The sequence below is a fragment of the Corvus cornix genome, chromosome 2 (genome assembly GCF_000738735.6).
Source record: "Corvus cornix cornix isolate S_Up_H32 chromosome 2, ASM73873v5, whole genome shotgun sequence".
NCBI classification, from domain to species: Eukaryota; Metazoa; Chordata; class Aves; order Passeriformes; family Corvidae; genus Corvus; species Corvus cornix.
The window spans coordinates 3,416,655-3,441,651 of NC_046333.1; the positions used below are offsets into that span (position 1 = coordinate 3,416,655).

General features: G+C 41.9%; 1 protein-coding gene across 1 annotated transcript; it reads right to left on the bottom strand.

Annotated features, from left to right (window-relative positions):
* Positions 1 to 2,544: 2,544 nt before the first annotated feature.
* AQP1 (aquaporin 1 (Colton blood group)) lies at positions 2,545 to 20,831 on the bottom strand. Its single transcript, XM_010394804.4, has 4 exons — positions 20,348 to 20,831; positions 6,123 to 6,287; positions 5,919 to 5,999; positions 2,545 to 4,440 (listed from the first exon to the last, which is right to left on the bottom strand). The coding sequence occupies exons 1-4, from the start codon at positions 20,735 to 20,737 to the stop codon at positions 4,261 to 4,263; spliced, it is 816 nt and encodes a 271-aa protein (XP_010393106.1). The 5' UTR covers positions 20,738 to 20,831; the 3' UTR covers positions 2,545 to 4,260.
* Positions 20,832 to 24,997: the final 4,166 nt, after the last annotated feature.

A 24,997-nucleotide genomic window follows, 5' to 3' on the forward strand; every position in this document is an offset into this window, starting at 1 on the left:
TCTATTTAAACAGAAGGTCTGTTTCATGATTCGGCTTTGGAAAGTCTATTAAATGATGCATTTGCCCCCAGATGGAATTCTGGGCTAATTTAGGTAATATCCGACAACTGTGTGCAAAAAATTTGGTACTTTCAAGGACATCCAGCTTGAACAAAGCCCAGAACCATTCTTGGCACAAATGTTTGCACAAAGATGTTTACACAAGCCCAGACTTCAGCTGAATCATAACATCGATATTCTTAATATAATTTATTGTGTGACACTTGGCACGTCCAAACTTCAGCTGGGTAAAAGCAGGGAAAACACTGAAATGCAATGAGAAACTCTGTATTTGTATTATTTTGTTATCCTAATTTTTGAAAACATTAAGCTATGAATTGTGACTGGTGCAGCTGGTGGATATGGAAGGACAATGGAAGCTTCCTGGAGTGTCGGCTGTCATTATGTTAGGTTTCAATTGCCTTTCTTTCCTTGCACGTGTTAAAAGTCTACATAGAGTCGAGCAACATGAAATCTAAAATTAAATTACCACAATTACAATGGGGAGGCAGAGTATGTGTTTAGCTCTAAAGATGGGTGGATAAAGTCAGGGCCCATATCTCCATAGATTGTTTATAGTCAGTGGAGCAACAGGGGTTTCTCAGTCATGAATCCAAAGCGCCTTCCTCAGCCTTCTTGCAAATTGTCTTGTGCTGGAACATCCAGTGAGCAGAGGATGCCTTGTCAGTTGTGCAAACCACAGAGTGAGAACACCTGCACACCCCTGGGATGACAATGGTCCTTGGACAAAGCAAAATGGATCATCTTTGCACTGGTCAGCTGTGCCCAGGAAAAGTTTGGGAGATTTGGGACAGCCCGTACAGCACTGACACCCATGTTCCTGGACTTGGGAATATTTCCTTGTGCTTTTTCCTTTACAGAGAAAGTTTTTGGGATGCTGTGGGGTACCTGATGCATGGTATTGAGACCATTGTAAGTGATCCCTGGATAATCTAGGGAAGCATCCACCCTTTATCATCTTAGGCAGTGAGGCCCTGGCACAGATTTCCCAGTGAAGCTGTGGCTGCCCCATCCCCGGAGGTGTCTAAGGCCAAGCTGGATGGGGATTGGAGCAACCTGGGATAGTGGAAGGTGTCCCTAGGTGTTCCTAGGGTTTGGAACTAGATAATGTTTAAGTTTCCTTCCAATCCAAATCATTCCAGGATTCTATGGCCTTTTCCTGTTAGAATGTGTGATAAATACAGAGGTTTGTGCCTGGGAGTCGCCAGGGCACAGACAACCCCCATTAGTCCATGGATCAGGAGCTCTCAGTGCATACATCACAGGAGCTGTTTGAACAGCCGTGTCCCAGGCTTGCTTTGTCAGGGACATTTTGTTGAGTTTCTTGGTGATCACATTTGCCCACTTGACATTTGTTAGCAGGTTTTGATACTTGCTGCTTCATGCCTTTAATTCCCATGCTGGGTATGTTTCAACTATTTTAATGAGCTGATGATAACTTTGAAGGGTGCTTGTCTAGCACAAAGTAAAACCATTTGTGCCAGGAGTGGGGGAACCATTAGCAGCCATGGCCTGAATTCCTGCTCTCAGTTCAGGGTCTAAGTACTACAAAAGCACTTTAAAATACACCATTAAGCTTTTTCTTCTTTAAGAAGAAAGGAGAGGTTTAGTCCTGGAATTCACCTTAAATCCTTTTTTTTTTTCATTTAATTTTCTTAAGAGCTTTACTGAAAATTGGTTTAACATTATCACTGTGAATACAGGATCTACTGGAAGTAGCCCCTGCCCATGGCAGGAGATTGGAAATAGATGATCTTTAAAGTCCCTTCCAACACAAAGCTTTCAATGATTCTGATTCTACGAAATACAGCAGCAAATCACTATTTGTTTATTTTGATTTGGGTAATTTTGTTTATTTCTTCACTAGTGAAATAATTATTGTACCTCTTTAATCTTTTATTTATTCTTTAGTGCTCATAAGCTAAAGCAGCCAACACAGCACAGTCCTATTACACACCAAATGGAAAGACAGTGTTGTTTGTCTTCACAGTTTTGGACTTCAAAGCATAAAAAAATAAGCCAAGCTCTTTGCAAAGTGTAGACTAAGGAAAAAATTGTAAATCTCACATTTTCTGCACCACTAACTCTTAAGTTACCTCAAGCTTATCAAAACAAACTATTTACTGTGGGTGAGTTCTGCAACTGCTCTGGCTCAGAGACTCTTTAAGGCAAAAAGGGTTAATTTGGAGTCAATGGAGGCAGTGGGAAAACAGCAGGTAAAGTTGGAAAGATATTCTAGAAAGTGGTCCCAAGGTCCTGGTACTCTGCTTCATTTCTAAGTATAATTTGGAAGAGTTCACTTGCAGGTGAGGGCCTGCTTTGCCTGCCATAAAAAAGAACATTCCTTTCCCTAAATGGCAGCATCAAGTGGAGAGTGGAAAAGCAGAAATTGGCTCAGTCTTACAGGTGGGCACATGAAGAATGGTGCAGAAAATTAAATTGCATTACATGGCAAATTAAAAATGAAGAATCATGAACAGTTCGTATGTTAGCACAACTGATTTTGTTTATTTTTAAACCACCCCAAAATCCAATCATGCTCTATGTACATAGGCAATACACGGGATAGCACACCAAATGTAGACAAGAAAGATAAAATATATTCTGTTTTATTTTGCTGGTGATTTTCCTTTTTATTCCTTTTTTTCATTGTACATCTGCTCAATTTGATGAAATGATCCAACCCATACAGATTCCTATGCCAATCCTACCTCAACTCCCAGCCCCACACTGTCTCTCAGAGAGGAGAATCCATCCCATTACCTCTGGGGGGTTTTTCTGAATGCTGGAATGTGCTGATTTTCTGTCAGTTCTTCTGGGCCTCATTTCTTATGGAAAACTGTTTAGTGCAGAACAAGTATATCAGCATGGATCTGCTTTGACTATATTCTATAGTTAGTAGGTAAGACCAGGTAATGCTTTGGGTTACTCAGGAAATCATAAGTAGCACACACACACACAAATGAAAACAGAAAATAATCTTCCACGTCGTTTAGAGTGTTAAATTTCTTTCTCGTTTCCAGTGTCATTTATTTCTCTAAGTACTGCTCCAATTCTTTCCACGTGTCTTTATGCTCTTATTTTCTTACAAAACAGTATACTAGGCTTTCTGTATAAAACATATATATAAACATTTATATATATATATATATATATAAAAACAAAGCAACCACCCCCAAAATGGACTTCCAGGTATGTATGTATTTGTCCCTCATTAGAAAATATACTGTGTGTACATCTATTTGTGGTCCCTGAATGCCACAGTGCTGGCAATTAGAATGGGGTCAGAGAGAAAGGGGACTTCTTTGCTCCTTGTTTGCCTTTAAATCACACAGATAAATTACAAAAGGTATACAAAAGCAGAGTAGCCACGGGAACAATCAGATCCTGTTTACACATTGGCACCACGTTGTTCTTGTTGTCATTGTTATTACTACTCTCCAATTTGACTTCTAGCTATTACTTCCCAGGAATTAATATATCTATATATCTTTTGTCACGTGTATTCTCCCCTCACCATCAGCTGGATGCAGGTTGAGGGAGAATGAAACACTAGAAATTCTGAAAGATCCTGTGACTCTGGAAATTCTTACCCTGCTTTTCTGGCCCTCTTTCTCAAAGATGATCAATCATTTAGGAAATGATGGTTAATTCTATGTAACAACTAATTTTTAATAGCCTTTTCTTCCAAAAGGAGCTTTTGGACACTGATTTGAGATTGGTTTTTTCCCCGTTTGTTGCTGGCATTAGATTCCAGCCTTGCATTTTTGTATAAATACTGTTTTCTCAGGTGTAAGGCCCCCCGTTATTGGTACAGATGGTTCTCTGTCCTCTATTCTTTCAGGAAACAGACTGCTCTTTTGAACTACTTATCATTACTGAGTGATGTGGTTGGAGAACCCCCCCCACTAAATACACCTCAAAATTGGGTGGTAGCAAGAGAGGGGTTAAACTTCAGCCCAATTTATTTAGGTCACGACTTCTTGACCTGAAGACTCTGTAATTGAAAAACCCCAGATATAAAAAATGTTATGAAGATATGGGGGCAAAAAAAAAAAAAAAGGAAAACTGTATTGAATTAAAAAAAAAAGGTACTGCTTGCTGGTTTGCAAAGAGTCTATAACACTGATAAAATCTTCGGAAACCAATGTGCTGCTTTTTTTTTTGCCTTTTTTTTTTTTTCACTCTCCATGCCCTTCTTTATTTTGGCTTCATTTCAACCCGGGAGTTCATATCATCCCCTTCCAGGTCATACTCTTCTACTTGGCCACTGGTCCACACCTTCATGCGGTCGGTGAGGTCACTGGTTCTGGGTGCCAGGATGAAGTCGTAAATCAGGGCAGCACTTGCTCCTCCAATGATTGGGCCAACCCAGAAGATCTGAAATACAGGTCCAAGTAATTGCATCAAGTATTTCTGGCATTTGAAGATCCTCTGAGGATTCACACCATGAAATTTACAGCCTATCCACCTGAATGTTTTCTTAACCACATGGCATAAAACCAGGAATTTCTCACCATGAATTGGTGATAGACCCAGAGGTGAATAACTGTGACTATGTTGCCAAGTTGTGATGTTTAAAATCAGTCTTTTACGGCTAAAACATCTCTGCTACTCCAGATAGAGTGGGCAGGGGAGCATAATTTCTAAAACAACAGGCCATTAGATGCTATTTTTCAGTTAACTTCCAGTAAAAGGTGAATTTGAAAGTAATAGTCATCTAATACTAGATGCTACTTAGCTGGTGATATTGCTGTAATTGAACTGGCCTAACAACTTAAGAAAATTGAAGTTTAGAAGCAGAAGTAATAAAAGGGTTTTAGTAGACAGATTGATTTTGTTAGAAATAACAGATGATATTGAAGGCTTTGCATGGCCAAAGTGCTACCGAGTCTGAAAACTCTTTCTTTTATTCAGCAATATCAGTAGTTTAACACAAATTATTACCTCTATCTTCTTCTGTCTCTACAAAGGATAATAATTTTCCTGTTAAATTCTGAAAACACCAGCTCCTCACTTAGTTATGTCCCCTTTGTGGCCTAATAATAACGTTCAAGTGGGAGATACTGCCAAAATTTCCCCAGTGTCCTCCGTTTTTGTTTTACTCTTTAAATTAAAATGGAATCCATATCCAAAATTTTCACAACCCCATTGTATTACCATTAAATTTCCACCTGTGCCTATGCAACTGGCTGCCAAAATTGAGAGTAGGAGAGCTGGAACAAGCCTCATTTTATACATATTCAAGAACACATGCTCAATTACAACTTTTATTTCAGCATTTATTGAGCTTTGGTGAAATAAGTAAATTTTTGTGAAGTTCCTCATTTTAACCACATTTAAATACAGGGAATAATCTAAAATTTATAGTGTTTCCAGAGCCCTTATCCTTGCAAACACATAAGCAGACACTCAGCTTTAAGACACTGAACATTTTATTAGCTCTTAAATATTGGATGATCCATTTCAGTTTATAAACCTGCTTAAGAATCTTTCTAAGTTGGGTTTTGCCAGATTAAGCAGTAGCACTTCACAAACTTAAATTAAATAATAAATTCACAATACAGGATTCTGTGTAATAAGGATTAAACTTCTAAAATGTTTGAAATAAAGAAATATAAAGGGGAATAACCAAAGAAAATCTGCTGTATTACTTTGAGCACAGAGACTGCATGAGCCTGAGGACTTTCTGTTTGCCTGAGGCTGGTCAGGACTGAAAGGAGAATATTCTCTGTTAAATGAAATGGAAACACCAACTCACTGACTTGACCCGAATGATAAGTGTTCAAACGTTTCTGATCTTGTAGGTTATGTGTATTCAGAGCCTCTTGTAAGCTAAACAAATTTACTCAACTTACCCAGTGATTTTCAAAGTTGTTGGCGATGAGCGCTGAGCCGAAAGATCTGGCTGGGTTAATTCCACAGCCGGTGTAGTCAATCTAGGAGGTGGAAAGAGGACCAGAGGTGAGGCACTGATGAAGCTTCCCCATCATCTCCCTGCTTTCACTGGCCCACCCCGAGTTGGGGCATGGCAGATACAAACTGTGAGGGCTAAAACTTACAGCAAGAAGATGTCCCAAGGCAACGGAGAGACCAATGGCCAAAGGTGCCGATCCCGAGACGTCGTTCCTTCTCCGGTCTGTGGTGGCCAGAACACACAGCACCAGCTGGAAGGTGGCAATGATTTCAATACCCAGCCCTTGGCCTGCATTGATTCCCTCTGAAAGCTGCATGGAGACAAGAAGGAAAATGTCACTTCATATTTCTACCTGACTTCGACCAGTGTAACGAAGTTCTGCAGTCTATTTCCTCAATAGAAAAACATAGACCTGCACATCTATTTCCCCCCTGGGGTTCCTTTTGCTTAACGGGGGAAAAAATAGGAAGAAAGAGAAAAAAATTGAATAAAAATTAGCTTTGAAAAACTCCCTGCTCTACTCAAGCCTAGGCATAAGCAGCTTTTTTTGGTGATCCAAAGTGAACACTCAGTCACTGGACACAATGAGAGTGTAATTGATCTACGTGTGAGAAACAAATGAGCCAGAGAGTTGCCTTCAGCAGAGTTTACTTTTCCAGAAGTGAACTGTGGTGCCTTAGGACAGTCACTCATTGTTTCCACATTAATATTAAGATAGTAATATTCCGCTTATACTGTGAATTAATTGCCTGAAAAAATGCCTCTAATGCCACATGAAATATCCTGACATGTCCACAGAGTTCATGTGGGACTGGTAGATGTGAAAGAAGACCAAAAGTACCTAAAACATCTCTAGGTACACAATATTTAGGCATTGTGTCTCTAATTTGCACAGATAATGGATGTAGTCAGTGGAGATGACATCCATTCACAGGATGAAATGTAGGTGATCATTTGAAAGCTGTTTTGGTTTTTTTTAAAAGATCTCATTTGACTACAAGGAGCTTAGACACCTAACTCACAGGTAAACTACTTTTTGGTGTCTTAAAACTAAATCTCATTCGACTTCTTTGAGGTACATAAAAAAAAAAGCCCCAGTTAAGGAATCCCAAGGGGCTGATGGGAGGAGTGCTTCGATTTCTTACTGAAGTAAAGTAGATTATCTAGAAAAACTCAAACTGTCAGACGTAAATATTCCAATGGTATTATTAGTCATGACATCAGCAGAGTTTCTTGTAAATGCTGTAGAACATATTGAAACCATGGTGATTCACATAAATGGACATTACAGAGCAGAAATGCTGTCATATTTCAGGAGTACTGCTAAAAACTTGTGCCTAGCAAGAAACCATGGAGCTAAACCATTTGATGTTATAAAAGTTTTGGGTTCTGCTTTTGATTGCTGTATTCAGTGATGTCTCCGTTAAGTCAAGGCAAGTCTGTTACTGAGCTGAATAACTTGACGTTAAGTAGAAATAACTCACTTCCATGGATGGGATGAAACATGAGCTTGGCCACAAGCCAAAGAACTGAGAATGTGACTCAGAGTAGGGAGCAAACTCTGCAAAACTTTTTTTCATTTGTGCTATCGGTAGGTTATCACATCTGTCAGAGCCCCTGCATTAAAAATTGCTGGGTCATACATGGCAAAAAACATAATTCCATGTTATTCTGACCTGTCCAGAACAATGAAACTATGGGAAATCCTGCTATTAATCTGATTTTGTGGTTTATGCCCTAATTTCCCCAAAGCTAATATTTTAATAACCTTAAAACATAACGATGGTTAACTGAACAATTTCACTTTCCACGTGTGCTATTCACATTTCTTGTTTCTTCTCTGTAACAAAGTAGCATGATATCTGATTCCAAAGCACTGAAAAAAAGTCATGAGTCTTTAGTTGACATAAATCTGATTTCTAAATCCTGCTTATCTGAAACACTAATAATGTATTTTTATATCCAGTTCTTTAATATGCAGGAGTGGTATCCTCTGAGTTGGAAGCAGTTTATCCACAAATAGAAGGGAATTCTGGTTGAAAGGATGGGTATTTTGGTTCCTTCAGCATCCATAGAGTAGAAACTGAAATCCATTAATGAGCCTTCATCATTATTAGGACTTACATGTGAGAAGTATGAGTCTGAAATAAATACATCCATATGAGATGCACTGAAAGTTGCATGATCCAGATCTTCGTGCTTGATATTTCTGAATTAATATTATATTGCTTTTGTAAGTTTCAAAAATAAACACATTTTTTTTCACTGTAGAGACAGTGGGATTTGTCGCTCTCAACAAATTAGGCTTCCGATGCATTTCCTTTATATCAAAAACAAATTAAGAATCTGAAGTACACACTCTCTGGAAAACCCTCTTACATTTGGAAGGCCAACTGGCCAAACTTAAAAGCTAGGTGTCTTAGCAAATGAGTGACTGATGTGCACATGCCCAAAAGCAGGTAAGAAGAAACCAAATTCTTTTCTATATAATCCAGCTCCAGAGAACACAGAGCTGAGGTCTGACGCATCAATGTTAGCATTTGACAGAGCCTTGACATTTTAAAAGATTAAACACTGGCCAACCATTACGCTTTCCCTTCACTTGAAGGGCTTCTACAAAAAGGCAAAAGACAATAAGAACAAAATTATTCTTTAAAAACCTGTGATAATCCTTATCTTCAAGGGGCGGAAGTCATATTCTTCCTTTCCCTCCAGGAAAAACACATCCTACAGCTGACGTGACTTGAGATCATTCTCCCTGCTAATCAACACTTATTGATGGGCTGTGTGGAATCAAAGAAAACCTGGAAATATCATAGGAAACCTTTTGCTTTCCTCTAGCTGGGTAATTTTACGCAGCCTGCCAGGAACATTAAGATTCCACGGTGAGAGCAAGGACTCTGGGCCGTGTTCCAAAATGGGACAAACCCAGGCAAACCTTGGACGTCCTGCCTTGCTGTGGCCTTTGGATCTGCAGTGTGTAAGTGCAGGATAACAGAGTATTTATTTGCCTCCTTATCAGAGCTAAATTATCACTGCAGCAGCAGCCTGGGTCATCCATGGTACACACAGAATAACACCCAGTGTTCACCATCCCAGCCACACTCCAGAAAAAGCCTTAGAAAGGGAGTAGGAAGGTACATTCCCTTGTGTCAAGTTAAAATGTACATGTATACATGCATATTTATACTCATGTAATCCTTATTCAGAGAGGATTAGCAAGTGTTACCCAGAGAACATTTTACACCTTTTGAATCTAATGGTTTAAGCTCTTGACAGAAGCAGGGAGACACAACCAACATGAGTTTGTTGTCCTTTCCTTATAGTATTTTCTGTATGCGATTCGGGTTTCTTAAGGAAAGCTTTTGTTGAATATTTTGTAGAATACCAGGCTCCAGAAGCTTCAGGGTTGTCTAAAGCTTAACCTGAATCTAGCAGGAAGCACTACCACTCATTAGAGACCTGACTGAAAATCAACAGCTGGTCTTAACATCTGGCATTCTGCTACTGAGAATATCCAGAACTCAAGGTGACCAATATCTCTGGTTCCTAAATAAACAGAATAATGCCTTGAAACAAGACACAGCCACCTCTACTGCAGTGTTGGGTTGAAGGGGGCCCTTTCCAGTAACCTATACCCACACTGCAATGCCTTTTTTCCCTGCACTGGTACCTCTTACCAGTTGTCACAGGGTATGTGGGCTGAAACTGCATTGCTCTTGATGTATCTGCTCAGAAATCTTTGACATCTTCTCATGTCAGTCCAATAATCCTCATTAAGGTAACAGAAAAAATGTCAGAGGGCAGAGAACATCAGAGTCACTCCCTGAGCTTTTCATGCTTCAGACTTGGGAGACTTGAGAGGATTCAGTGCTTTGAGGAGCCAAACATACTCTAAGGGACTAAATGAAACACACAAGCCCATATTCATCTCCAAGAGAGTCTGCACAGACTTCTTTTCCTTTTTTGTTCACAAGAATAATTTCACTAAACTTCATTTCTAAGTCAGTGTTTTGACAGAAGAAGCACCAGAAACAGACACAAGAAATGGGCTGAATCACTGGCAAGATGTGAGAGCTATCTGTGGACACATTTATCTGATCAGCTGAATCAATCTTGGCTGCATTAGCTTGAAGTGAGTAATTCCCCTTCGACTATCACAACTCCCAGACAAGAAGCAGAAGCCTACATGTAGACACCCCAAGGGAGGTCTAGCCTTCTGTGAGCTGAATTCCACCATTTTCAACCTTCACAATCCCATGATTAATATTTTCCCCCCAGTTCACTGTGAATCTGAACAAAGTCATGGAATAAAAATCAACTGGGATTCAGTAAATGTACAGAAATCACATCTTATCCAGAAAACTCCTGAGATGCAGCTGAATGGAACCTAAGGAAGCACTAAAGGCACAGTGACTCACGAGACATTTGAATGAGGAGTGTTAAACCTCAAAAAGCATTATCTAGACATGAACATGAGAGCAATTAGTAGAGAGGACCACCTGTTTTTGTCTTAGGAAATGGGCAGTGGCCATATCGCTTCCAGCTCTCCATAACATCAGACAGGACATGGGAACTAAGGAATTTGTTTCCCAGAAATGCCCTTAACTGCCATGTTTAGCTGACTGACTCCCACAGCAATAATTTGGGAAAATTAATGGTACGTTTTCTTTCCTTTTGATTTTTTTTTTTAATTATACTTTTTTTTTGGGACAGGATATTTATGAGTTGTCCGCCTTCAGATGAGAAATGGGGACAGGAAATTAAACTGGCCCAAGGTAAACCCCACTGTGTACTTCTCTAGAAGCTTCATATTTTTCTCATTACGAGTGAAAGTATATCAAGTTCAAACCTGTTTCCCGTTACATGGATAAGACACTTTGTTGTGCAAGGTGGTTTCACCACGTGGTGCTGAGCTCCATCTCATCCAACAAACCCTTAGCTCTGGATTGGGGCTTCCAGGGCCCAGCTTCCTTTAATAGAACAGGGATTAGCTTCTCATTGTTCCAGAAAAAAGAGAGGCCTCTGGAATTGCAGAAGTCTGTTTTCTAGCAGGGGAATGTCAGCTTTCCCCATTCTTACGAAACACCAGTGCAAGCCCTGCTGGCTGGTGTGGTTTTGAGGAGAAAATTTAAGCCACAGCACTTTTAATGGCTGGGACTTCTCTTCCTTGCATATCCTGACCATTCTACCTAAATTATTACCTTTTCTCTGCCATGGCAGGCATTTTTCTTAAAATTAGCATTTTATTCAAGTAAATTCTTGCTGTTTTACAGCATTTTCTTCTTATAGCTTAAAATTTCCCTTCTTTGACTTTCCTTCTTTTACTGAAGAAGGAAAACTCTTCACAATAGTTTAGATGGTTCATTGTCTCTTCTTCATCCCCTCTCGTGAAATATTAATCATTCCTCTTCATGCCAACTAGCTATCATTTAAGTGTTTAGCTGGCAAAGTTCTTTAATGGGATATTCTACAAACGTAATCTCAGAAATTCATCTCCCTACTCCCCTCCAAACCACATCCCACTGCCTTGCCTGTCATTTTGTTTGACTTTTCTCACTCTTCCATCTCCAACTTGGTCATGAAAAGAACTTGATGACTTCCCTATTGATAACATATCTTTATTCTCCTTGAAGTCTATGCCACATCTCCATAGCTATAAACCTTCCCTTGACTGATAGTCAGAGTTGATTCAGAGACTTCGTCCCCAGCTGTTTAACTACAGTTAGTCACTTCTAGCCTTGCTATTTAACGGTATCACTCTGCAATGGATGTTTCTATACCCATTATTTGAGTGCTAGGGATTCAGGGAGTACAAAAGTCTCATTTCTTTAGTAAGGAGAGACAGGAAAAGATCTAAAAAGTTTCACTTAAAATTATACGACAGGAGCACTCAGAAGCTGCTTATGAATTAGCTTTGGATCGTATCCTACATCAACAATGGAAGCATTCAGCAGAACCTGGGGACAAAACATATTGTCCTCTGCTAGATTATCCTTCCTATAAATACAACCTTAAGAGCTCTAAAGGGGACTCATTCAATTCCCAAAGCAGAAATCATATTTTCCGTTCTTTGGACAGCAGACACCCTCCAGGAACAAGGCTAAGCTCTCTCCTCCCACCCTCTCTGCAGGCTGAGGAGAAATTATCCAGGGTTTTATGTCACAGTGCCATGGAGAGAAAGAGAGAATGATTATTGTGTTAAACTAGAACACATAAAATTTGTATGTCAGACGAAGACAGGCAGTAAAACTCAGTTCCTCTACAGGACTTGTATTTAGCACAGCTGGTCAGAGACAGACAATTCTTTTATTTACACTTTTACTTTTTGATGTGCCTCTGGGAAAGTTGCTTTGGGGAATTTTTTTTTTTTTTTGGTTAAATATTGCTGCTTAGAAACAAACAACTTCTATTCAGAGGATGAGGAATTGTGAGGTTCTGTATTTTTTTTCTTTGCCCAGCCAAACCCAAGCAAATAGTTAATTTTCTGTAACAGTTGAAGCACTCATTTATACCACAGAGCTGTTTATTATCTCCTGTATTACCAGCCCAGTAGGAGATAGTGTTTCAGTGGGGAATTTTGGGAATATCTGAAATTTGAGCCTAATAGGATCTTCCTTTCTATGTTGTTACTGGAATAACAACTGGATTTGCACAAACCTCACAGTACGGTTGTTGGCAATTTCACCCAGACAATATTCATTTTCTATTTCTAGAAAAAACTATGGAGTTTTCAGACTTTCAGAGTCTGAGTCAGTTCATACAGTCAGTCTTGTGCACAGCATTGAAGACTTGGCATTTCCATGGAGTTAAAAACCAGCTCTGAGCCTGTGCAATGCATTTCAGGAATTGGGGGAACAATTCCAGCTCCTTCATTTCTCCACCTTGTTCATCAAGCAAGAAGTCCTAACAAAGGAAGGAAAAGGGGCCAAACCTGACCTTACCCATTCCAAATAGAGTCACCAGTGCCTTCAGGAGGAGTTGTGTGTGTATATGTGGAAGGAAACGTGCCACAGTCCTGCTCTGAAAGCATTCATTGACTCCACTTGGCACAGAATTAGTGCCGAGATCCTGGAAAAGTTTAGTTTTAGGGACACCTCCCAGTGGTTCCTAGAGAGGGGATGCACGGGACTCGTCCAGGGAAGCACACAGACGATTTCTTTACTCCTTTCTAGTCTATGAGTTATGCCTTGCAGAGCTCTTAGGCCATGTTTTCGCCCTCCTGCTGTTTATAGTTTCCTGCAGGATGCCTGTCAGGCCCTGTATATTTGATTTAACAGGTTGTTGTTGTGCCTCAGCCTCAGATCTCCTCAGCTTCAATGAAGCTGCAGCAGTCAAACGCCAGCGCCGGCTCTGGATGCCAGGAAAATCAGCACTTTCCCATCAGGTTACACATTAAAAAATACCCAGGGCTGCAAAATGCTCCCAGCCAGGCCAGGAAAACCTCCAGGAGACAATTGTGGTACCAGGTAAAGACCTCTCTGTTGTTGAATTCTCTTGATTAAGCTGGAGAATGGACAAATAAGCAAAAATGTACTACTGCCCTAAAGAAAACAGGCAATTTCCTTTGGAGACAAACAGGAAATTTTTCAAGGGCTGTCTTTTCTTCCTTTAGTACCTGTGATGTGCTTTGCTATCCTTGCTTTAAAAATGCTTCTCTTAAAAATATCTGTACAACCCAAATAGTGGTATTTTTTAGGATTCTCTTATTAAAGAAATGTATTCTTGACTCCCTAAAGGTTCACATTATCTGGTAAAACCTGTGAGCCCTGCTACAAAAAATTTACATGTTTTTTTTCTTACAATTTCACAGATTTAACCAGAATTGATCCACAATATTCATTCTCTTGTTGTGAAAATTACCATTTGTTCTCAGGCTGTGGTTCTTCCCATGCCAGATCTTGGTTTGGAACCAACACCTACTAATAGACATTTTTTAAAGCTTTCCAATTAATTTAAATTAAAAATTGAAATTTGGGCTTATCTCATCTGAAGACTCTTTCTGTCCATCTGTCTCTGATGTGTGAGTGTGTTTGGGGGTGTACACACACATACACACCAAAAAACTAAATATATTTGGTATAGGTCATCCAGTGCTAAGGAAAGGAAACCAATTTTAACTATTTATTCACAACTCAGGAAGGGTGGTGGCAAAATGAATTTTACTTATAATTAGTACTTAATCCTGCTTAGTTTGACAGAAGAGAAAAAAATCATTCTCTGAAAATCCCAACATGATTCCACTTGCATTGCAGTATTACCTAATCTACCAAATTAATAGTGGTTTTAGATGTATGGCAACTCATTGTTTTAAACCCCCCTGTGCACCCCTTTCAGGAATTTCTACCATTTCTAAGTAGAAATAAATGAAGAGAACCTTTAGTTTGAGGCCTGCAGAGCATTTTCCAGATAGTCATCGTTGGATCCACTGGCACAAAACCCACTCTGATCTCCTCTGTTCTAGCACAAAAGGACTGGACTGCAGGAGGATGAGCACCAAGGGCCTCTCCTTGTGCCAGAAATGGCCTTGCTGCTGCATCCCTCCGTGCTCCCTGCTGAAATCCCGGGATACGGCTCTATTATCAGAGAGGCGCTAAGCAAATCTTTGTAGAAATGGAAATCAGCTAATAAGCTCTGAGATCTGAGATAAGGATTAAAGCCACAGCCCCAAATTCTCTGGGGGATGGGTGATAACCATCAGGTTTATGTCTCAGCCCAGATGTTTCTGCTGTCACTGTGTGAACTCATTAGAAACAGGCCAAGACCGTGGCCAGTTTTGAGCAGGTGCCTTTCCTGTGTCCCACCTGCCCTGCCTGGGGCCTCTCAATACAATGCTGGCAAGCTTTAAAAGCCCTCTGCTGCAAAAGCTGACAGTGAACAATGAGCTATTGTTGTGACAGTCTTTGTTAAGAAATAAAAATCCCAGATTAATGTCATGTACCGGAACCATTTTGCTCATTTTCAAAATGCAGCAGCTTCTGATCCCTTGTGAAAGTTCGAGTGCTCAAGCCCACAGATGTCCCAGCAGAGGCAAGATTGGCTGGAGAAGCCTAAACTGGATCAAAAATAGGCAGGGTAAAGGGCAGAGACAGGAAGAATGAAGCTCCTCACTGTCCTAGACTTGAGAAAGGCACAGTATATAATCTGCATTGAAAGAAAGAAAAGGCATCCAAGGATTTTTCAATAAGCCCTAAAGGTCAGGAACTCAGCTGCATGTCTTGTCCATCCAGCAGCACCTCTGGAACTGCAATTTTCCACAGTGACTCAGAGGAAAAGCAGCATCACTTACTCAATTGTCCCCTCACACTGTCAAGCTCTCAGTTTATTTTGGATGTTCTTCCAACTCAAGCCGGCTTTGTTTAATTGGAGGTTGGAGAACGGGCTCATAGGGCACGGGCACGAGGAGACAAGGAAATCACAAGGCAAACACTGACTCATCCAGGGTAACCAGGCAAGTCCTGCTCCCCATGGTGAGAAGACCACTGGTGTGGACCAAATGTGGGGAGGGTGGTGACTCCCATCGGGAATCCCCTCTGAGATAAGTTTCTAAAGGATGGGAAACATCCAAAGGGGAATATCAGGATAAAAACTTCAGTGCTGACCCACGAACACCATTAAAAGGTGTGACAGGTCTCAACTACATGAAAGGGAATTCCCAGTGCTGGTGCAACATTATGTTTGCACTGGAAGTGCATACTGGAAATTTGTTGGGAGAAAATTCACCAGCACTGATGGTCTAGAGATAAGATCATCTGCAGAAGATAAGGATCCATATATCTTATCATATTCTATACTCCACTCTCCTTGAGGCAAGAGATTGTTCATCTTCCCCAAGTAGCAGAATAAGGCTGGAGCTGGGGACATGTAGGCAGTGAAGGAAAAAAATTAAAATCTTCAGCACTGAGGTTCCAAGTTGCTCTGTTGCTGCTGGATCACAGTCCAGCTGAGTGGGAGTAGCTATGGAAAGAGGACTCATTCCCATCCCTGGAAGTGTCCAAGGCCAGGTTGGAGGAGGCTTGAAGCAACCTGGTCTTGTGGAAGGTGTCCCTGCCTATGGCGGGGGGTGGAACTGGGTGATCTTTAAGGTGTTTTCCAACCCAAACCATCCCATGATTATGGTTCTGTGGTGTGATTTTGGAGAGGTTGGAAGTTGCCTCAAAGTAGCAGATACTGCCCTGGTATGAAGAATCAAAGAGAGCGAAGGCCTCCTTTTTCCCTGTCCTTGAGAAATCTGGAGCTGGACACTGGGTGTTTATCCCCAAAGGACATTGTCCCCCTGTGTGCACCAATTCTGCCACGGCTGATCCCGATTAGGGAAGCCCCACAGCGCAGCAGTGGCAGAGACACAGCCGTCACAGCCGAAACCCGAAGGGTGTTCCAGCAACAAGTAACTTTCCATACTCCAGGAATAGTATCCATGTGAATATTCACCTGTCTTAAAATGACCTCCGAATCCACTGACCACAGATCTCTTCTGGCTTTTCCAGAAAGCTCTTTAGTTGCACAAACAACATTTATCAGTCCACTGGGTGTTTTCTAAACCCAAGCCCTCCTATTTGTTATTCTTGATTGTTTTTCTTTTCCCTTTATCTACCCGAGCAACGTTACCTTCAGGTCTGTTTTTCTTGCCTACAATTTTTGATCCACTTACAACTTTTAAAATAATATCTTTCATCATGAACTCGAAGGCAGAGTTTTCAAATAGTTTCCAAATTATAGCCCCGAGACTTAGGGGACATATTTCCTGACACTCTCATCAGTATGCCAAAATACAGATACTATGAAGTCATGAAAATTGTGAAGCAGTGTCTGGATTTGTCACAAAATTCTAATTATTTACACATATCTATATCTATCTTTAGCTCAGGTTATTTTATATAGATAGATAGATAGAGAGAGAGATAGAGAGATAGATAGATAAAGATATAGATATAAAATAACCTGAGCTAAAGAAATTTTCCCAGCATGTTTTTAAAAGTTTGGTAAAAGTTCTCCAGATAAACATTGTTTAACAGCAAATAATGTGTTACCTTACAGCACAGAAGCCTCCTCCCACCCCTCTTTCCTGCTCCAGCTCTTTGTTGGTCATTAACTGCCTGTGCTGAGTAGTTTGTTCCATTATCCAAGCTCCAGATCTGTCTTCACCAGACAATAGCCAGCTCTGCTGGCAGATGAGTGCATTTTGAATCTGGTATTCTCTATTCTTACGGCTTTACCTAATGGAAATTTGTAACATGTAGTAATCCAACTTCCAAAAAAAGATACAAGATGATGTAAGGAAAAATATTTAAATTTTTAGAAGAGCAAACACACTGCATACTCTTCTTCCAGCTTCTCCAATTCTCAAAGTTTTTATTTTGGAACCCACACCACTACTAAAATACATTGGAAGTTAAGTGTCTTTAAAGGATTCAGTAATCTAAATACATCTCTGTGTGTTGTCCAAAATGTCTTACTCAGGACCAGCCAAAGTAACTAAAAATATATCTGTTGACTTAAGCAACGTTTGGATCAAAATCCTAATGTGTGACTGGTTTGCTTGTCTTAGTGTAAACCAGACCTTAATGCTGAACATGTTAAAGGAGCATCCTGCATTTTCAGTCTCCCTTCTTTCTCCTCAGCCTTTTACTGTCCATGGCTGGGTGCTGTGCCTCATGTGCTTGTGTTTCTTTTTTTCCCTTTGGGCAACGAGAAAGACACGGATTTATCCCACTGAATTTTGGATACTTAGCAGAGGCTCCCAAGCCTGGAGCCTCAGCAAGGCAAAGAGGAGCTGGGTGTCTCTGGGGGCAACTCAACAGATCTAGAGGTTGAAGTGCCTCTCTTCATCTCTCACTCTCTGCAGGTTAGAGAGGAGCCAATGGAAATGGGTTCTCAGCTTGGTCCCCCAGTGTAGAACCTGCAGCCAGGCAGGATAAATCCAAGTTCAGGCATGCAACCCCACCCAGTATCCACTGGGAACACTGGATGGCCACTCACTCCATTACACTGCCTCCACCACATTTTCCTGTAAAAGACACCTCTCTAAGAGCACAGCAGGGTCAGAACAGAGGACAAAGCCCCACACATCCAGACCTTCTTCCCACCCTTGTCAAACAAGCAGCACTCTCTTTCTTTCTATTCCTTTTCTTAGCAGGGAATCCATACCTCGTTATCCACAAGAAGGGCCAGAAGACAGCACAGCTGGCAGGGATGCCAGCTCCGAGCCTCCCCTCCTTGTCCTCAGGTTAAAAACCATAACATAAAAGCAACCCTGTGGTTTCTCCTTGTCAGCTCTTTGCTGAAAGAGGCACCTTGGTGCTGAGCTGTGGTTTCAGGATGTGCCCCATCGAGATCGACTCTGCACAAGCACAACCCCTCTGCTGCTGCTCCCCCCTGCCTTGGGCTCAGACCCAGCTCCCCCTCGACTCTCCCCTCCCCAGGCACTCCAGGCTTGTCACTGGGAAATGAATGGATTTGCTTGCCTTTCCTTTCCTCTCTAGCTCTTTCTTGCAAGGGAGAAGAACAGCTGCTGCCCTCCCTGTCCCCAGGGGGGTCTCCCCACTGCACCTCGGGCCAGAACATTTATAGCTGGATGTGAAAGAGAAAAGAAACAAAATTCTGAATATTTTCCAATGACAGACAGTGAGACCAGAGCTTTTAGAAACTATATTCCCTGTTATTCCACTGCACAGAAATTGCAGATCGATTTGTAAAATTTATATGATGGAGACTTAACCCTGCCTGCTTTTGCCTTTGTAGCTTGGGGAGCTACTGACCGAGGGGCAAAAGGACCTTCACCCCCCTTCATACATGACCAATTTCAGGGCTTTTGGTTAGGGGAAGGAACCAGTCATCAGGATTTTATGGAATCAAAAGGGAAAAAGCAACCTTAAGTGCTACCAAAACCAGACCTCCCGTGTTTAATGGCAGTTGGACCTCTCGAGGAAACCACTTGGGCGGACACCCTGTCCCATGCGGTTGAGCTGTTCCCTCTGTCAGTGGTTTCAGAGGAAAAGATCATGTATCACACTTGCAGCCAGAGCCTTCTGGAGTCAATAAAATTATTTGCTCCTCTTCCCCAAAATGTTTTGAGTCAAGCCATCAAAATTTCCAAAGTGCTGGCAGGATGGAATAGCTTCAGGCACCAGGAGAGAGGGAGGTGAGCAGCCAACTCACAGAGTGCCACGAGGGTGGATGATACTGAGCTGCCCAGGAATCACCTTAATATCAGATTTTATTCTGTTTTGAAAATCTGACTCATGTTCTGAAAATACTGTAATGTCAAGTAACAGTATACAAAACCATACTGCTAATTTGCCTAAATTATTTCAGTAGAGATGTTGCATTTGCAGCTTTATGTCCCAAATACCTTTGTGACTTCAAATGGGCAGGAGATTTCAAATTAGATCAATTCACAAACTGCAGTCAGGAATATTCTGCAAGAAAGGGGCCACAGAAAATACGTGAAATACTTGTTCTTAAGAGATCAGGTTGAATAAGTGACCAGAAGGAATTTCCATTTACAGCACTGTGTGTCCTTTAGTGGCTGTAGCACTGCCTCAGACAGTGGGATGGTTTCAAGTTTAAAAGTGTATTTATCCTTTTTTTTCTCCTATTATGCTGCAACAACAACAGCAAAATGACATTTTGAGGAGGAGGAGTTGTGGCCAGGCAGTTTTTAGGCAGCATGATGTGAACATGATGTGGCTGGGAGAGAGCTGGAACCTGCACCCCAGTTACCTGTAGCTGCCTCACATCTTCCTCCAGTTTCCACCTGAGAATTCAGGATTTGTCCAGTTTTTGCCCAGAAATGCACAGAAAGGGCCACTGGGATTCTGTCAGGCAGGATCTGAGCACTCTGCCTAATGCAACAGGTGCTGCTTACACCTTTGGGGATGGGATTTCTCTTGCTACACATCTCTCTCTGCTCCCATGGGTTTTCATCGCAGCCATCACCAGGATACACAAACCATTAATTAAGTAGTGAAAATGAACCACACTCACAGAAGCCAAAACAACACTGGTATATGCACGTTAATCAGCATGGCACCTTAGAGACCCTCCGAACCATGAAAGGTCATGAAACTGCCAGTGTTAAACTGGTGTCAAATCCACCTTTCAGCAGCTTGGATATACAAAACTGAACATAAGCAAAACTCATCACGACCAGAACGTCCTAAAGCTCCAAAACAGGGGTGGGGAGGAAGGACCATCCCTGTGACATCCTGGTTATCAGTCAGGACTGGATTCTCTGCTACAATAAACAGCCAGCTGCCCAAGGTCACCAACAGCACACCCACATCTTTAGTAGATTACAGGTGCTACATTTCTACTAAAAAAAAAAAAAAAAATAGCAATAGAAAGGAGGAATTAAAAGTTTCTACTTACAGCATTAAGCCCCAGGGAGTTTCCTGGGAGAGAGGAGGTGACTCCCGAGAGAATGGCTGTGGCCACCACTGCCCCCAGGCACTGGGCGAGGATGTACATGAGTGCCTTGAAGATGCTGATCTGGCAGCTGAGCAGCAGCCCCAGGGTGACAGCCGGGTTCAGGTGTGCCCCGCTGATGTGGCCCACGCTCTGCGCCATGGTAGCGATGGATAACCCAAAAGCCAGCGACACCTTCACGTTGTCCTGAGACCTCGTTGATGTTTTGTTGGCCACCACGGGGAAGTTGAAGCCCAGAGCTGAGCCAATGCTGATAAAAATAAAAAGGCTCATGGCCAGGAACTCAGCCACCACTGCCCTCCAGAACATTTTCTTTTTGAATTCACTAGCCATCTTCCCTCTTTCTCTCTCTCTCTCCCCTCCTCACTTTCCCTTCTTCCTCTCTCCCTTCCTTTGCCTGATATTTTTCCTTTGAGGTCTGAAGAGAAATCTGGAGGAAAAATACAGTCCTTGGATTATTTATAGGGCTTTGGGTGGTCTGTAGGAGGGAAGGGGTGTTGCACAAAAGGAGGAAAGAACATCTACATAGATGCTGACTGCTAGATTGATGTAAGACACTGTTTGCCTGCCAAAGTTTTTTCTTCCTTTTTTTTTTTTTTCCCCTCCCTTAACAGCGTTCGATCTCTGCCGCCGTTTTTAAGAGGCTTTTTAAAACTCTTGGAAAAATCTTTAGAAGAGCCTCAGGAATTTCAGCCTCATTTCTTGAACTCCTGTGTCATCCTTCAGCACATGGATCGGAATGAAAGCTTTGATGGGATTTCTGTCTGGAGCTGAAACAGAAAGCAAAGTTATCCGTGCAGGCTGGTAAGTTATTCACGCGCAGCTTCAACGGCAGCAGATAACAGCTGAAAGTAGTAAATAAGACTGACAACTAAATCCACACTCTAGAGGCTTCAGTAGCTCCGTTTCTGTATTTGAAAAAAAGAGTGGAAATGTCCCTTCTGCCGGCTCCGTGGACTCGGAGCTGTTTGGATGCCAAGCCTGGCGGCTGCACGGACACACTTGGATTTACACAGCTCACACGAGCTGGTGTTCACTGGTGAGGGATCAGTTTTAATCTCTCTGTAAATCTGCCATAACACTGTGGTAAGATGGAAGCTTTAAATACATGTAATTTGGATGCTGAGGATGATTTTTTTTTTTTTTTTTTAAATTTATAGAATTTCTTCGCTTTTTTTCTTCCAAACACAAAGGTGTCTCGGGGTTTCCCAGCCTTCCCCTTCTGACTGGCAGGAAAAAAGCCAATTTGGGGGCTTCCTAGCCCATGTCCTGCAGTGAAAGCCCATCTCTCACCACCCTGTTGAAGGTCAGCTCAGCTGTCCTGGCTGTCACCAGGGAAACTCTGCTGCCGCTGAGCCACAGGACTGGCCAGACACAGAGACAGAGGGGAGAGCAAGGGAGAAGGGAAATTACATGCTTGGGTTTGCAGACAAAATGAACCTCCAGGCAGTGCCAGAGCCTCTCGGAGCAAAAGGTCTCGGTGCCTGGTTTTACCTCCGCGGGGCTCAGACACTCAGATTAACCCCTGTGCTCTCAGATCCCTGCCTGCTCCAGCAGCTGGGGCTGTCTCCAGCTGTAAATCCCGGTGCTTGCTCTGACTTCAAACCAAGAAAAATCTGTTCCAGAGGCAGGAACTAATTCCCCAGGCACAACTCTTGAAGCATAAGTATTTAAAATCAGCCTACTTCTCTGCCTCCTCTTTGTTCTCTTCTTTCTTTAATGCACTGGTAACATCTTCTGAATTCTACTTAAATAAATTCAAGGCTTTTTCATTTGGACAATATGTCAGTAAGAGGGGAAAAATCAAATACACACCTGGATAGTATTAGACAGTCAATAAAGGTTTTTTTTAAATATATTTGGTTTTCAAAAGATGATGCAGTGACAAAGCTGAAAACGATATAAATAAAAACCCAGATGTCTGCAGCTTGTCATACCCAAGTTCTTATTCTTTCTAGGCATCAGATATCCTTCATTTTTCACATAGCCAATTTTATTTCCTTTTTGTTTTATAATACACTTACACAACAGGAGTGTACCGGTGAAAAAGGAAAAAGTAAAGAAACAGAAACGAATTAATTACTGGGTTTACTCTTCTAATTACAGCGGGATTTCAATGAGGGACCACGTGACAAACAAATCAAAAATCAAATTTAGCCAAACAGTGGAACATAGCAGAATTTTAATATAAAATACAGTTGATTCTAGTTGTGTCCTGTCCAGCAGAACTTTTTATTTACTGCAAACACTATCTGAGACTTGAAGATCTTCAGTGACCAGCTGGTGCTTCCAAGAGGATGCCCAAGACCCAGGCAGGGCATGTATCACACACCTCAGGGAACTGGAGAAAGCTCTGGGAATAGTTTGAAAGAGTTTCCATGGGTCCCAAATTGGCCTCTGCAGGATGGAGCTGCCCAGAGAGTCACCCATATCCACAGGAAACTCCCTCTTTACTCACCTCTTCCTACAATTAGGAACTGGATCACCAAGCCACCTCTGTATCAGTACTGATAAGGTGAGAAAGATCCCCTCCAAGGAAAACTTTCAGAAAGTGGGAAAATAGACTGGGGAAGTATTGCAGAATGCTTCCCTGGTTTCTGCAGTCTCCTCTAGGTATCCCTGACTGGCCTGTGCCAGAGACAGGACACCAGGAAAGCCAGACCTTTATGTGAACAACACAAACATGAAATGTACCTCAAGAGTAGCAGGTTGGGCACCACCTTGGTGTTGAGCCCGTTGGTCACCTCACACTTGCATTTTCATCCTGGGACTCTTCTTTTGTCTTTTCATTAATGTTACCCAACCTGTCATTTTATATTTTGGAACTTGGTGCCACAGTAACTCAACAAAACGATCACTCAGACAGAAAAGAAAAAAAGAAATCTGAAATAAATTAAAGGCAATTAAGGGGAATACACACGAATAAAAGAGCAGAGACAGACTTGTCCTGTGCATAGAAAGACCACCAAGTGGGGAAACAGAAGGGAATAGCAGCAAAAGAACAAATATTCTGCACAAGTAGAGGGAATTGTGGACAAATTAAATTGTGCAATAACAGAAGTGTAATAAGGAAAAAGGGGAGAGAAAATGTGAGTAGAGAAAGCACACATCAGTTGGACTTCTTCAGAAATGTCCACCACAACGCAGATCTAATGGGTGCCCAACTCACTATGTCACTTTTCCAAAAACCCAGCTCCATCCCATGTTCTCAGGCTGATAGCAAAGATCCCAGTGTTTGGCCAAGCAAACAAATTACACTCAGACCCCAAAACCACCAGAAGCCAAAATAAAGGCCAAAGCCCTGTTTCCTGCATATCAGATAAGCTGGGGTTTGTGCAGTTTTCTGAGCATGGCTGTAGCTTATGCACCACAATTGAAGGTGGGTTTGGATTTTTCTAGAAATGGAGAAGATTGCCAACCTTATGCTGGTGTTTAGGACAGGCAATTAAGAACAGATCTGTTGGGAACAAGAAGGAAAAAGGAGCTTTTTATCTGAGGGGTGTTTCTTCACAGATGATTTAGACCAGTGTACTCCCAACCACTCTGATTTGGTTACACTAGAGACAGCTGAGTGAAAAATCAAGCTCCCAGGAACGGGTATTTCATTGCCAAGATCTCAGGACTGACTCATTTTTTGTGTGAAACAAATCAGGTTTTGCAGGGCTGTGGCACAAAACTCCCTTAACATTTCATTCAGAAAACAAATGTACTTGTTGTTGAAGTGGTAGGCTTTGTTCTGTGATCCCACACGTCAGATTGCTCAGGATTTCTGCTTTTTGAACAGAAACAAATGTCAGTGACTTCAAACTTGGTCTTGGCTAACACGAAATCTCTGGGAATTTCCCTCTTAGGTGAAGGAACAGTCAAAGTCTAAGGGCAGAAGGAACGAACGTCAGTCCAGGAGTCAAAAAATTGGAAGAACCAGGGGAAGTTCAGCAAACTACAATTACTCCTCTCTCGAGAAGAATTAGTTATGCTGTGACCCTGCCAGAGGAGTCTTTTAGCAGGCAAGCAGCAATTCTAGGAAAACTCTTCTACCTCCAGTTTCAGAAACAGAAATTCCCACTTCTGCCCATGGACTTTCACCCCTCTGAGCCATCACCAACTGTCACCACCATGGAGAACAGCAAAGCCATGGAGCAGGAAGAGCCAGGGTATCTGTGCATCCTTCCCAAAACACCTCAGAAATGGGAAGGAGTTGAGCACTGGTGGCTGGAATGAAAACATACAGAAAGTTGTAGCTCACAGGTGGAGTTTCCCATAAGAATAATTCCACAAAGATTAACACCAATACTCAGGAGCTGCCTCCTGGGCTCAAATCACTTTCTGGATAGAAGGAGAACCTCCCCATGTTGCTGATGTAAAAAGTACGGGGTGGAAATTGAGTCAAGGTAAGGATGCTTGGAAATTTCTCTGCAGGAGCTGCCTGATCACAGCGAACCCCTGTCAGTGGGAGCAAAGTGTCTGAGAACTTGGGCAGGCTTTAGATTGAATCTCTGACTTAATGCTCCTAAATCCAGGAAAGATGGACTATTTCACACACTTCCCCCTCTCCAAGGGATTTGCTACCAGCCAGTCTAAGCATCCACGTGC

Excerpts from the sequence above, each read along its gene's own strand:
- AQP1 (XM_010394804.4), bottom strand. The coding sequence starts at position 20,737 with ATGGCTAGTGAATTCAAAAAGAAAATGTTCTGGAGGGCAGTGGTGGCT. Across the intron at positions 6,288-20,347 it reads ACTCCCTGGGGCTTAATGCT|CTTTCAGAGGGAATCAATGC; the intron begins GTAAGTAGAAAC and ends GTCTCCATGCAG. Across the intron at positions 6,000-6,122 it reads CCTTGGGACATCTTCTTGCT|ATTGACTACACCGGCTGTGG; the intron begins GTAAGTTTTAGC and ends TCCACCTCCTAG.